This window comes from Macadamia integrifolia, unplaced genomic scaffold (genome assembly GCF_013358625.1).
Source record: "Macadamia integrifolia cultivar HAES 741 unplaced genomic scaffold, SCU_Mint_v3 scaffold2111, whole genome shotgun sequence".
NCBI classification, from domain to species: domain Eukaryota; kingdom Viridiplantae; phylum Streptophyta; class Magnoliopsida; order Proteales; family Proteaceae; genus Macadamia; species Macadamia integrifolia.
The window spans coordinates 11,317-25,718 of NW_024868519.1; the positions used below are offsets into that span (position 1 = coordinate 11,317).

Genomic DNA, 14,402 nt, shown 5'->3' on the forward strand with positions numbered 1-14,402 from the left:
AGATAAAATAAAGTTTCAATGCTAAACCCATGTGCTTTGATGGATTTTACCATTGATATCCATTTAGATTGAACCATAGTAATCTTAATTTATCAAATAATTGAATCGTTTATTTATCTTGATATATCTTCAGCTCCTATTTTTATAGTGTCTTTTCGCGGTTTACACCCATATAATTAGGGTTACGTTCTGTTAGGCAAATAAGTTTGGGTAGGAAAACTCAAGGTCTGGTGGAACCCTTGAGTGAGGCATTCCATAGTTGTTCTGCAACATATGGGGTATTATTGACCATTCATAAATAAGGGGCAGTTCATTCACGAGGCAGGAAGGAAAATTTCCCCCTATTTTTTTTTCCATTTTGTGTTCTAAACATAGTCTAAGTGAACCCCAAGGAGGTAGCCGAGTTGTTAAGGGGCCTTCGCCTCAGTAAACGTGTAATTCTAAATTCGACTCCTCTTACTTTCTTGGGGCCACTCACATGGGTTGTTTAGTACTCTTCACTGCTTTCAGTGAAAGTTGAAAGGTTCTCATTCAACCCCAATATGACCCAATCCATCTACATTACAAGATTCACTCCATCTAGATTACAAGGTCCACCCAACCATGGAGTGGAATCATGTCAAACAATCTTGCTCAAAACAGACAATTTCGAAGACTCAAAATTGAAGCAAGCTATTAGTGGCAATGACCATATGCCTTTGATATGAGAAAAGGGAAAACAAAATAAAATAAAAATGAAGGTCACCAAATGCATTGTACCAAGATCTAATCCTAGATTAATTATAAATATTTTATTGAAAAGAAAATACCTCATTTGAACAACTTTACTTTGCTAAGCTTATCAAAGAAACCATTTATTTTGTGCCATTTTGGAATGATGTTGTGGCAATTTCAGCCATTTGATAGATAGTGCATAGTCTGAATTATCCATGTATCAAATTTCAGATCCTAATTCAATCGATTACTATCTCAAATATTGGTGTGCATATATACTCTTACGGTACATCAACCACTACTGTGCACTATCCTGTAATCTTGAATTTCCAAACCTCAAATTTTCCATTTGTCATACGTTTAGGCCTCATCTGTAACAAATATTTGGGCTTCGGCAGGTCTATAGGAAAGCTTTATGTTAGTAGAAAAATCAATCAGGTCTATAGGAAAGCTTTATGTTAGTAGAAAAATCAATCATTAATTGATAAATGGATTGTGTTTATAAGAAATCCTTAAGCAGTGAGTTTAAATAGAAGAATCACATGAAGATAAAGATGTTATAATTGGTGTTGGAATCAAATAGAATTCTTACCTAATGACAAGTGACATCACTAATAATGCACCTGTGCTTGCGGCTGCAATCACCAATCCTAGCTTCATCTTATTCTTCCTTACAAAAAGAACAATAAGTAGTCGCATAAGAGCTCCAACTATGGGTGCAAGATAAGAGTACTTTGTCACCACCTTGGATGAGATGGGGAAATAATCTCCTTTCTTGCTGTCCTCGAGGATATCTTTTTCTTTCTCATCCAAAGCTTTATTTTGTCCCTGCATATGCATCTTCATCATCTGAAACATCTTTGCAGATTGGACAGCATCAGGCATTACCCACACTGAATTAGCCATCTTGTCATTTAGGTGTGGACATGGCAATGCAGAGGAAATGCTTCTCTCTTTCATATCGAATCTATACAAGTACCTGTCCTCCTTCTGAGTAAAGTAGATTGAGTTTCTCAAAATCCTTGATGATGATGATGACCCTGTCGTAGTAGAATAGAAAACACCTTTTGTTTTCGGATCAATGAATAATGCCTTGTTTCCAAGGTTTCTCACTATTTGCCATTTCTTTCTCGAAAAGTCCATCTTGAAAATCTGAAAACTCCAAACCATTGTTCCTGTTCTTCGGGTCAAGTGATACTTATGAACAAGAAAGAGCTCATTGCTAAACCCTACCAGATTCCAATCGTAAAATCCTACCAAATTTGCACCCATTGAATCTGATTCTAAATGCGGGACAGCCTGTAAATATTTGATTTTGATAGAACGAATAGGACCAGCATGTCCCGTTTCAAACCTCAGAAGTCGGTCGTTAGTATCTAATCCATATATAGTCCCGTTGCAAATAACTGGACTATAGAAGTTTCCTACCGTGTTTAACATATTAAACGTGAACCATCTTTCATCTCCAACCCGACAAAGCAAGAGTCTTGTTTCGTCACAGTATGTGAACATGACAATGCAATTGGGATCATGGGGGGAAGATGATAGCAAACATTCATTGTATTTGAATGATTTCCATTCCCGTGGTGGTAGATGGATTTTCTCCAAAGTAAAAGGATACAACAAGAAACATTGTCCTTGTTTAGTATCCAATATTACTACCCATCCATGTGAACCAGTGCAAATGCCTTTCTGGAGCATGTCAGATATGCTCATAATGTAGTAACTATCCTCTGATACGTTGTAGAAAGTTTGACCAGCTATGTCATCGCCATAGCAAAAAACAAGCCAAGGTTCTGCTTCAGAAGCTAGTGGATCTTTCCTTGACATCATAATATTGTCTCGGACTCGCTCTGATCACTGCTGAAACATCAAATCACAAAGGTAATTTATCATGAAATTATTGAGAAGCAAATGCTCTGCTTTTATCTAATATGTAAGGCAATGAATCTTTCAAAATATTATGTTTTCATGGATGTATTTTGATAAACTTATGAAGCATTGGCAATGATTGACTAACCCCTCTTTAATTCTGGTCAATGATTTTGAAGAAGCAAAACTTTGAGCTGCTTCCCATCATGGAGAGTGACACTCCAAGCACTCATATCTTATTTGAAAAAACGTTGTGCACAAAAAAGTATTAAGTTTTCCTTTACATGGTGATGTGAAGCTATGATTGGACTCTGGGTACATCTTTGGTTCCCACCCCTTATTGTTCAAGATCTGAAATATCCTTCCTAGTTCAATGGTACTTTGAAGTTCAATAAAAGGGTCTAATCAGGTGGCTTAAGAGATTTATTTTCACCATGGCTGTAGAGAAACTGGGTCCCACAAAAAACAACCCAACTAGTATTTTTATATATGTAATACTGAGGGCGAGCAAGATAATCTGAGAGAGTACTGTCAAAGGAATAGCCTCAAAAACCAATGGACTGTAATGACTTTTTTAGGTTTTTCTTTTCATTCTTTGTTCTACTCAATTTTGTTGATGTTGGCCATCCCATATGGATGTTTTGATCGGTCTATGAGAACAATTTTCCTATAATAACTAATGCAACTGTCAAGCTAGCAAAGCCTCGTATTCTATTAATTTTTCAAGTCACAGAACCAATGGTGTGACACTGACAAGTATCGGAAGGAAGTTTAGTTATAATTATAAGAAGAAGATTAGAAGATCAAAGAAGAAAAGTTCAGAGAATGAAAGATGGATCATAGCCAAAATTAGTATGGACAACAAATCAGAATGAGTCAAATGTCAAGATTGATTGAACTGCTAATCATATCAGACTCAGGGAGGCCACATCGCCAATGCAACCTTCTTTCTTCACCTTATTCAGCTTTGGTTTGAATTGATTAATTGAATCTGCAGAGGAGTATAATACTTTTAGTGGCTCAGATCCTAAGGACCAACCAAGTAGATGGATCCTCAAGGTTGATCTTGCAAAACACTTTTTATGACACCCCTTGATGCTTCTTTTTCTCCTCCTCTTCTTTCTAGTTTTTTAGCAACATCACAAAGTTACGACTGCTATCTTACCAAGCTAAGGTTTTTATCAAAAAAAAAAAAAAAAAAGGAGTTAAGGAAGGTATTAGAAACCTTGAGCCTGAAAGCATAATCTGCAATTTAAGCTTATTACACAAGATCCTTAGAACATTAACAGAAGAGAGGACGATGAGTAGATTTAGAGATCATAGGCATACCTGATGGGTTTTTCTCTCTAATAATTGAATTGGTTATGGGAGGCCGAAGATTGAAAGGTTGTAACAAATATAAAGGAAGGAAGATTGCAAGGAGTCGTTTCCTATTTTGATGGTGATTGGTGAGTGGTTAAAGGAAACTAAAAAGGGATGAGAGATGAATTAGATTGTTCAGTCTTCTTCTCTAGAATAACTCATTGTGTTAATATATCTTTCAACCTATATAGATTCAACTTGACTAGGTAGGTAGGATGGATGAATTAGAGTGACATAATTGTATTGCGATCTGAGCTATGGAGTAAGCGATAGACAGTGGACTAAGTTGGAAACCTGATGAGAAAAGTTATAATTTGCAATTCAAGTGTGTTAGTGAACAGAAAATATTTTACATCTTATAATCTCTGTATATTTTAGGAGGGCTAAATGATTGCAATTTCCCTCACAACTAAAGAATCTGGAGAAGACTAAACTAATGCATTGGGTTTGATTACCATTTAGTATAGATACCAAAATTAGGTCCAAAGCTCAATTGGTAGAACCCTTGGAGCAATCATGGACATAAAATTATTAAAGTACTCATTCTAGAACTTCACTTCATGTCATTTTCAGAAGTATTGTTTTGAAAAAGTTGATTTTTGTGTTAAGGAGCCTTTCAGTAAATTCATTTTTCATTTCACTCCGATACCTTACACTGTATGAGACAAATGCCTGACCCAATTGGTTGATGTGATTATGTTATGTTGGCATGTTTCAACCATAATGAGTTGTAAATACAAACAATAACGCAATAAATGCCCCACATATGAAAGGGATGACAATGACAATGACAACTTCAAGAAATTATGAAGCCCCATGTGTGTGTGTGTGTGTGTGTGTGTGTGTGTGTGAGAGAGAGAGAGAGAGAGAGAGAGGGAGAGAGAGAGGAAGAAGAGCGTGAATTGAAAACGACATGGTCGCAATGGTGTACAGTGAGGTCGTGCCCGAGGAACTTGGCGCTAAACAACTGTGATAATTGTGAACAGCAATGAGGAAAATCCTAAGGGGCTAGAGGTTGAAGAGGTGGTTGAGGTGGTTGAACCATCAACGGAACCAATAAAAACCAACGGGTAGATGAATCAAAAGAGTTCTATGTTGCATTGGGGTTTGAAAAGGTTGAAGACACGGCTGATGTTACTCCCCTACAGAAAGAACTAGAGCCTACAGATGAGGTAATTGAAGACATCTTGATGGGGACATCAAGGTGTATAGTCGAAAGAAGAAGAAGACTCAACCAGATCCATCTTTGTGGTTGAAGGATTAAACAAGAAAGAAGAAGGAAAGAGAAGAAACAAGAAAGAAGAAGGAAAGAGAGGAGTCGAACCAGCCTTCCAGCGCTGGGTTCGACCCCCCCTTGTCCTCCCATTCAGCAGATCTTGTGGACCCCACCAAATCTTATTTGATTATAGTACTTTGCTTTAATTCTAGTGTTATTTGATTGTTTTACATAATTAGGAAACTAGGACTTCTTTCTATTGGTCTATTAGGTAGTTTTTTATTTCAAGCAATTGAGTTTCTAAATATCTTTTTTTTATTTTTGAAAGTTTATTCTATTTAAGTGTAAGGCCATTGGCCATTGTTTGCAATTAATGAATGTGAATTGAAAAACAGCCAAGAAGCAAAGCCCCCACCCCTCTCACGATTCTCTCTCTCCTTCAATCTCGTCTTTCTCACTTTCTCTCTCGCCTTTTTCCTCTCTTTATTCTCTCGGCTCTCTCTTCTCTCTTCTCTCTTGTCTCACCTCCCTCTCTTTTTTTTTCATTCTTTTTTTTTTTCTGTCACTGTTGCTGTTACTCACTGCTACTGTTACACACTGCTGCTGTTACTCACTGCTGCTGCTACTCTCTGTTGTTGTTTACTTTCGGCTGCTGTTTACTCTCTGCTGCTGCTGATCTCCTTTCAATGAACGGATTACTGTTGGTTGTACCTGCTGTCCGTGAGTTGCTGAGAGCCCCAACATCATTCACCAAGCTACATCGACAATACTGAGGATCTCTATACAACTGGCTGGACTTGTCCTCATCAACCAAAAGTGTACTGCATCTCTTTATTTTGGAGGACCTTGGTCTCTTCTTTTCTCCTCAGACCTGGACAGCAGCAAGGTAATTCATTAAACTAAACCCTCTCCACCTCTAATAATCCCTATTATATGTTGCAGCCTATTAACATTGAAACCAGCCTTAGCCTTTTGTTTATGCCTATTTTACCCATTGTTTTAAGACATTTCGTCACTGTTATGTCTCCAAAACCCTTGCTGATTTTCTATTTTAGTTGGTTGCTAGAGGACATTGATTGTTTGCATATCTAATTTGGGTGTCTAGATTGATTTGTGTTGAACCTAATGTTCGTATGACGTTTGTTCCCTTCCCCATGTCCCCACTTGAAGCTTAAGTAAAAGTTTGTGTTTTTCCGTCTAGATTATTATTGCTTTTTGCTACTTTGTTTATTAGTCTCATTTTATTTTGCATGCTTAATCTTGTTTGCTGAGTTTCTTTTTGTCCTATAGACCTAAGTCCCTTGAGTTAACCCTACCTAGTTAGTTAATCTTGTAGGAGACCTAGTCACCTAGGAACCCCCTACATCACATCTATGTGGACAACCCCATGGATACATTTGACAATGTTGAGGTTGAGCACGTGGGGTTCATCATCCCCTTGAATTACCTTGAAGAGTGTCGACCATGCGTCTATGACTACATCCATACATTCAAAGAGACCCAAAATTTTCTATGGATTGAAGATGGATGTGCAGCATCTACATTCACCCTTACATTCTTCAAAATTCGAGGACGATTATTTTCTAAGAGTGGGAGAGTTGATGTAGATCAAAGAATGAGGAAGAAGGGAGTGAACAGAAAACATTGTTCATGAGTTCTAAAATGAAAAGATTGCTCATGAGTCACTTTTCACGTGAACAGTACTGTTCATTTGAACAATCCTAGTGACCCATATGGTCCTTCTAGAAGCATGCCAACTGTCCCATCTGATTTGGAAGAAAGAAGTATAGAAAAGTTGAAGAGTTGCTTATCAATTTGAGCAATAGTAGTTCCTAGGTTTTGTTTCCTTTTTTGGTTTTTCTTCGTTAGCAAGTTAGTATTATTTGTTAGGAGTAGTAGGAGTTCCTATTTTTATTTTTACTTGATTGCCAAGTAGTTGGGTTTTAGGAAAGATTAGTCTTTAAGTCTTATTTTCTATTTTCATGTTAGATTCCTTTTTGGTTTACTTTCTAAATTTTAAGGTTGTACATTCTCCTATATGAATTTACAGCCATTGCTGCTCCTTATTCCTAAGCAACAGTTGGGATAGTTGTGAGTGAGAGGCCCAAGCTGAGATAGCCATTCCCCTACCCCCCCCTCTTCTTCTACAATCAACTTCTATACTTAGCTCTCTACTTTCTACTTTTATTTATTCAATATTATTGTGAGAGCAAAGTCCCAACCATTGTTGAACAAGGAGCACACAACCAAGCTACTGAATCCAGTTATAGGGCTTTCCCGGAAAGAATGTTCGAGGGCATATCTCCCAAACCAGGTCTTTGATTGGTGAACGATTTTGAGGGTTTGTGAGGACCTTAGAAGGACCACTTGATCTAAATTTGAGGATCATCCGACGCTTCCAGCCTAGTGAATCACCAAAAGTTTCCTTTTTCATGCCAGCGTCATAACTCACTACTCAGTTGGCGGAATCAGCTCAAATTTTGAGAGTTTGTTTGTCTACATAGGACCTACAATCAACCCAATTTCAGCCCTAAAGGAACCCTATTTGGTGAGATGCAATTATGCAAGTTTTGACCTAAATCTAAGTATATTTTCAATTCTGTTCTTATTGTTGAATCTGATCTATTCCAAGTCATGTTGGAGTTTATGATGGATCCTATTGGGACTGATTACCTTGATAATCAATCTTACATCACAGAGAGAGAGAGAGAGAGAGAGAGAGTTTACTTTCTTCTATGCTTGTATTGTTTATTTGTTTAACCCTTACATGTAAAGAAATAATACTATAATTTGGATAGTAATGAACCACAATCTCAACAGCTGAAAAGGCATTTTCTAAATCCCCATTACTCTCTTGTTGCTATTTTCGTAAATTTTGAATCATAAGGAAAATCAAGCCTGTTTTAATGGTTCTCGATACTTTGTCAATAATTTATGTACTCTTTCTATGTATCCTCCCACTATCCACTTAATTTCACTCAAATTTAAACATTTCGGCATTAACTTTCCATGAGATTTCAAGCTCTCACTGCGCTGAAATGAACAGAAAATTTAAGATTTCAACTTTTCATAAAACCAAATTTCCTATGGCAAGAACATATCTTCTTTCCTTGAGGAATCCATTTCCACAATCTACCTAATCAGTTAGTCTGATATTTTAATTAAGGGAGAAAAAACCCTACCGGTCTGGCATAGGGAACTTCCAGACACAGCCCCCGCTCCCCAGGGTTGTGTCTGGGCATTCCCAACACGTCAGAGTTCCTCCTACTTTTATGTTATTTCATCACATTTTATAGTGTAGATATCTTTGTTGGTACCAATAAATGGTGCACTACTGCACTCCTCACTTTTTTGTTATTTGGTGCATGGGAACCAATCATGCTTCAGCGTAACTATAGTGAAAAAGGAGGAAGTACTACATAAATTGGGCAGTAAAGAGGGGCACAAAAAAAAAAATATTGCTGAATAATTAAAGTTTAACAAAAGAGATTGTACCCGGTCAATGGTTAGTGGAGGCTCGTGAGTTGCTGTAGCTGAAAGCACTGATGCAAGAACTTGGGTTTCTAATTCAAGGCTCAATTAATTTATCCTGCAAAAACAAAACAACTATAAGAAAAGTTCATATTCCCATTAAACATAAGACAATGCGTGAAGTTTGAGAAACATAAGACAATGCTTGGAGTTTGAGCATAATTTTATTTTAGAAAAGCAGCTATCAGAGAAATTTCTATCCTGCCTTCATCAAGAGAAACTCGCAATTTGCATCTGCTAATTAAGCCTCCTGGAGAAACTTGGGTAAATAAACAACATGTCTGATATCTGTGGTACTGCTTGAGGGGAAATCCTATGAAAAGTGATTAGCCTTATTTATTTTATTCATCTTATAACACTCCTGTATTATAAGTTCTATTCTTACTAAGAACTATTAAGTCGTGAGAAGCTTGAGATATTCATACTTTCATTGCCTTTGTCCATTTTCTTTTTCTCTTATTCACCCCCCCTCCCCTCCCCTCTCTCTCGCTAGCTCTTTTAGCCTGATTTTCCTCAAACAAGCATGGAACGAATATGGATAACTAATGGCAGAGACATTCACAGACAAAGATAGAGCGAGTAACGTAGGAGAATTTTGTAGGGAAACAGGAATATGGATTCAGGGCATCACACAATCAAGAAACACTGTAACTTAGGCAATAAAAGAAACCGCAAGAGAAATTAAGAAGTGGTGATCGAATAGGGGAGAAGATGGTCTAAGAAACAGAGAAATTGCAGCTTCAGGCACTACCCAATAATAGTAAAGAGAAAGTAACTGTGTGTGGGAGAGAGAGAGAGAGAGAGAGGGTCAGGAGGTGGGAGATTGAAGGGCCTGCTGTTTCAATGGGGTGAGAGAGAGGAGATGTGTACATACCTGTGTAAGGCGAGATGCTCTGGGGAAGACGTGCACCTTCAATGGCGATTTGAAGAAGATCGTGCAAATTATATCTTGGCTCTCAGCATAAATCATGGACTATTGCCTAAGTAAGAGATGGAAACAGGTAAACAAGGCTTCCTCTCGTAGGCTTAAGATTTCTCAATTATATTAAACAATAGATGGGTTTAAGCATTAACAGGGACAAATCCAAATTGATTATCACAAAAAATAACTAAACCCATTAAAAATAAATAAATAAAATAAAATAAAATAAAATTATTGATCCATGGAGTCTCAATACGATTAAACAGAGGAGGAGAAGAAAGTAGGAAATCCATTGGCTTATTAAAGAAGCCATGAATAGAAAATCTCTTCAACTCCAAAATCAAATATTCAGAACTGAAATCCCCTCAATCAATAATGAAATTTTTGAAAGACAGGTAAGATCCTAGGAAGGAAGATACCTTGCAGCGTCGTAACACACACGGCTGACCTCCAAGAGGCCAATAGCGGTCGTTGTCCGGAAGTTGGTATTTTTCCCTCCCCACTTTCTCTCCCTCTTTTATAGGAATCCATTCCCTCAATTGTTATCATAAAAGCCAAATTGTGCTAATGAAATAGGAAACTAGATTCCTATAGGATTCCTTTCCGTCTGATAACCCTCTGGTCCTGGGCTCTATATAGAGGAATCCTATCCACTCTCACTCTCTCACTCTCCCTATCACACTCCAACTACCCTTCATCGCTTCCTATAAACCAGTCCTTCTAACCCCCTCTCTCCTGCAAAACCCTTATCACATTGTATTGTTCTATCGAAAAAGGCCCCAATACAGGATCAAGGTAAGTCTTGTTACTTCTTTAATCTTAAAACTTCTTCATCAAGTTCCCTGCTTGAAATTTTGTTGTTGTGCTTCCAATTTCTTTTAGACTTAGAATAATCAAATAATGACTATGGCTTCAGCCGCTTGTGAACCCTAGGATAGTGCCATGGATTTAGATAAACTTTTTCCATATTTTATCGTCCAACCATTTTGCAATATTTTTAAGCAATTAATCAATGAGAATTTTTTTTTTTTTTCTTTTCTTTTCTTCTTTTTATTAATTCAAAATCGTGGGCTATAAATCAACCTTGTCCTTTATTTATAATAAAACCAGTTACAGCCTAAGATCTTCTAGAGACATCCCAATTTGAAAAGAAATCCTACCTTTAATTGGTTACAAAATAAAGAGTCCTAATTACAATAGCAAATCTACTTAAAAATGTAAACTCTTAAGATCTTATTTAATGAAAGAAAATACACTTTCTAAAATAGAAACTATGAAAGAAAAAGAAATTCTAAAAAATCTTCTTAGAATCTGCGGTGAGCTAGAGTACTGCCCAATACGAGTAGATGAATTTATTTTCAGTTTCTAGGTAGAACAATCGATTGCTTGTTAGTTGGAATCGATAGATATAAGGGATTGCGACACTCCTCTTAAAATCTCAGTTTTGTTGGTGGCTGATCAAAGGAGTTCTACCCTCTAAACCAAAGTTGTATTATTGCTGATTCTGTTGCTGCTGCAGGTTAAAGATGATTTTCTTCTCAAAAAACCCCTTTTAATTTCTCTTTCCTTGCTTCCATTTTGTAGCCTTGACTTCTTATAATTTCAATTTTTTTCATTTCGAAACCCATAACCAGTAACTAATTTACAAGGTGGTTTAACTGTATTCATGAATTTTGATCCATGCAAGATGCAATATTTTGGATTCCACTGATATGTAAGTTTCTTATTCAAGTCTGTTTTGTTGTTCACATGAGCTATACGTCTAATACTATTATTTGGAATTCTACTGATGTTTAAATGGTTATCAAACAATATCATCTGTAGCCTTTTTAGAGAAATTAAAGGAGGACCCAAACTTATAAGCATTACTCTAACCAAAGTAAGGAGAAACTAAGAGGAAGTACTAGGTATAGCAAAAAATTTCAAACCTTCTTGGCATCATTCATCTAGCCTAACTGAGGGCTCCTTATAAACCAGATCAACCAATGCCACTCTTACTTGTAGGGGCATAATCAGATTAGAGCACATCTATTAATCATGTAAAAAAAGAGCAACTTGGTGCATGAGGCTCCCGCTACTACAAGGTCTAGGAGAGGCAAAGGCAAGTGTACACAACCATACCCCTTACTTACGCTCTCCTCTCTCCCATATCTGATCATCATTTAATCTTTATGAAATCATCCCAGCCCTGTATTCAGGAAGCCTATTTGTTCTGGGAATTACACCATTATTATTGTTACATTTTCACTTGTACTTCTAACTTATTCATGATAATTGTAAGATTAATATTATAGCCTTCGGTTTCTCTCCCTTTTATTCAGTGAGAAGCTTTGAATACGTGGTACATTAATATGATCCGTTATTTGATACAGGTGAGTGTGTTCTGATTTGTCTGTCAATTTAGGTGGTCACTTTCTCAGAAAGCAAAGTAGTCCATGGCAAAAGCAACCAAAGAAACATGTGGGGAGACAGTCAATCAGGACCAGTCAGAAACTAGAGGATATTGGTATCTATTAGTTACTTGTAAATCTGCATTCTACCACTTATACCAGTATCTTTACAAGCAAAAGAACATTTGCTTCTCTATTTTCCATCAAAGAAGAAACGAAGAATCACTTTGGTCTGATGATCTTCCAGAGGAGGTTTTGGGTTTGATAAAATTGCATCTCTTTGGACAGGACTACTGCTCTTTTTGTGCTGTTTGTAGAACATGGCGATCCAAGGGCAATCCATTCCCACTACATATTACTCCAAGTACGTCAATGACCCAATCTCCATGGCTTGTGTATCTTGAGGAAGAGGACCACGTAATGAATATGTTTCATCCCTTATTTAGAGGCAGTCTCATAAAAATTCCAGGACTATCTGACTCAAGAATATGCTCCTCAAGCGATGGTTGGTTACTTATGTGGCAATATTCAAGGCGAGTGTTCTTTCTCAATCCCTTCAATAAGACTATGATTGAACTACCGGATTTTCCGCGCCAAGAATGGGATACATTACTAGAAAAGGAAAAATGGCCGTACATGCATTTGCCAGCATTCTCATTCTCATCCCCACCAACCTCTTCGAATTGTATAGTCTTTGGCATCGCAAAATCACTTTGGGCTGATGAAGTTTCTATTTGCATAATCCATCACGGAGAAGCAAGCTGGACTATTCACAAGTATATAGCCAATAATCTACCATTCATGCTATCAAATGCCAATCCTGTTTTCCATAATGGGCTTGTTTACTGCCTTGGTGAAGATGGAAATCTTGGAGTTTTTGATCCACACAAGGATGATAGAAGGGAAGAATGCAATTGGACTGTTCTTGATCATCCCCATACACCACCTTTTGTTTTAACTATTGCAGATGGTAACCGTTTTTTGGTCCAATGTAATGGTAATCTCTTCTCAGTGTTTCAGGGTCATATGGGAAAAGGTGTCTCTGTTTTCAGTCTGGATCATCAGACGATGACCTGGAATCAAGTCCAAGATTTGGAAGATCACATGTTATTCCTTGCAAGTCAAACTTCGCTCTCGGTAGAAATGGCCAAGGCATTCGATGGAATGGGTGACAAGATCTACTTCCCCATATTCCCCATTTCTTCTTGTGATAGTAGTAGTAGCAGAGGAGGCATGATCAATTCCTGTTCCTGTGTCTTCTATTCTCTAAGTACTGAAATGTACCATACTTTTGGCACTAGTCATTCAAGCCTAGACATATGTGGAATGAAAATTCGGAGAAATTGTGCTTGGATTGAACCCAATTTTGTCATACCTTCTAGTAAGGACCTTAAATGGGGTTTGAAATCGTCCACTAATTAAATAAAGTATTAGCTTATGTGTTCATTTTTTTTATTCGTTGTACTACAACATTTTTTGTATTTTTTTTTTTTAGTTCAATTATTGTTAACATGTTATTAGATTCTCTATTACAAACTTGCTTTAGCTTATTTGTCTTTTTTTAGTTTTGTTTTCGGTGAAACTGATAAGATTTAATTAGTAGTAAGTGGGGAAAAGGGGGTTGAAGGGTGAAAGAACACAAAAAGAATAAACAGGGACTGAGGGATATCACTAAAAGGTGATGGTTTTTAGGTGAAATCAGGATGATCTTACCTAGTTCCCACCCATAGTGTGAGAGCAGATGCAGGAAAGAAAGCGCAGTAGTGAACAAGTGAAACATTTCCTAAAATTGAGTGTGGCTCCAGAGTATTCACTTAGATTCAAGGTCGTGGACTCTTTAGGATGTGTTTGGTTGTATAATTCGTTGGAGTTTTATTTCTGATTTGGCATAACTTCCATAGAGAGTGTTTCTGTTGAATGTTATTTATTTTTGAGATATTCTGAAAAAGTGTTTGGTTACTCATAGTTCTGTTAGGTATTTCTTCCTTAAAACTGTTTGGTTAACCTAAATCTATGAAAATGATACTGTAGAATAAATCATTAAAAACTGTATGGTTACTAAATCTGTCATTTTGATTCTCTAGGTCTAATCATAAAAAACTGTCGAGTTATTCTAACTCCATCAGTTAATAGTGTTTAAAAATAAGCCAAAAAAAAAAATTGAATAAATAAAAAGTATCCGTACTTAGTAACTTAAATTAATATTTTATTTTTATAAGTTGACATAATTGAATATGACATTAATTAAATTGATAATGTGCACAGAATCGACGAAGATGGATTGGCAGTAGGAAACAAATTTGCCCAAATTAAGTTATTTTTGAGATTCATTAACATCGTTGATTACAAAACCTAGTTATTTAATTTCCGAACAGAATTTTATGGAATTTTACAA

General features: G+C 36.7%; 2 protein-coding genes across 8 annotated transcripts; one reads left to right on the forward strand and one right to left on the reverse strand.

Moving 5' to 3' along the window:
- Positions 1-1,172: 1,172 nt before the first annotated feature.
- On the reverse strand, positions 1,173-10,175 carry LOC122065747. Of its 4 annotated transcripts, none has more exons than XM_042629599.1 (4): positions 10,037-10,175; positions 9,570-9,675; positions 8,660-8,753; positions 1,173-2,574 (listed from the first exon to the last, which is right to left on the reverse strand). In XM_042629599.1, exon 4 carries the CDS (start codon positions 2,545-2,547, stop codon positions 1,303-1,305), a length of 1,245 nt encoding a protein of 414 aa, XP_042485533.1. In that variant the 5' UTR covers positions 2,548-2,574; positions 8,660-8,753; positions 9,570-9,675; positions 10,037-10,175; the 3' UTR covers positions 1,173-1,302. The 4 variants fall into 4 exon arrangements, with proteins under 4 accessions (XP_042485533.1, XP_042485534.1, XP_042485535.1 ...); XM_042629600.1 differs by having other exon boundaries at positions 1,173-2,577; XM_042629601.1 differs by lacking the exon at positions 9,570-9,675 and having other exon boundaries at positions 10,037-10,174.
- LOC122065746 (F-box/kelch-repeat protein At1g57790-like) lies at positions 9,967-13,453 on the forward strand. 4 transcript variants are annotated; one of them, XM_042629598.1, is made up of 3 exons: positions 10,382-10,412; positions 12,022-12,123; positions 12,296-13,453. In XM_042629598.1, exon 3 carries the CDS (start codon positions 12,380-12,382, stop codon positions 13,427-13,429), a length of 1,050 nt encoding a protein of 349 aa, XP_042485532.1. In that variant the 5' UTR covers positions 10,382-10,412; positions 12,022-12,123; positions 12,296-12,379; the 3' UTR covers positions 13,430-13,453. The 4 variants fall into 4 exon arrangements, with proteins under 4 accessions (XP_042485531.1, XP_042485530.1, XP_042485529.1 ...); XM_042629597.1 differs by lacking the exon at positions 10,382-10,412 and adding an exon at positions 9,967-10,102 and having other exon boundaries at positions 11,990-13,453; XM_042629596.1 differs by having other exon boundaries at positions 10,287-10,412; positions 12,022-13,453.
- Positions 13,454-14,402: the final 949 nt, after the last annotated feature.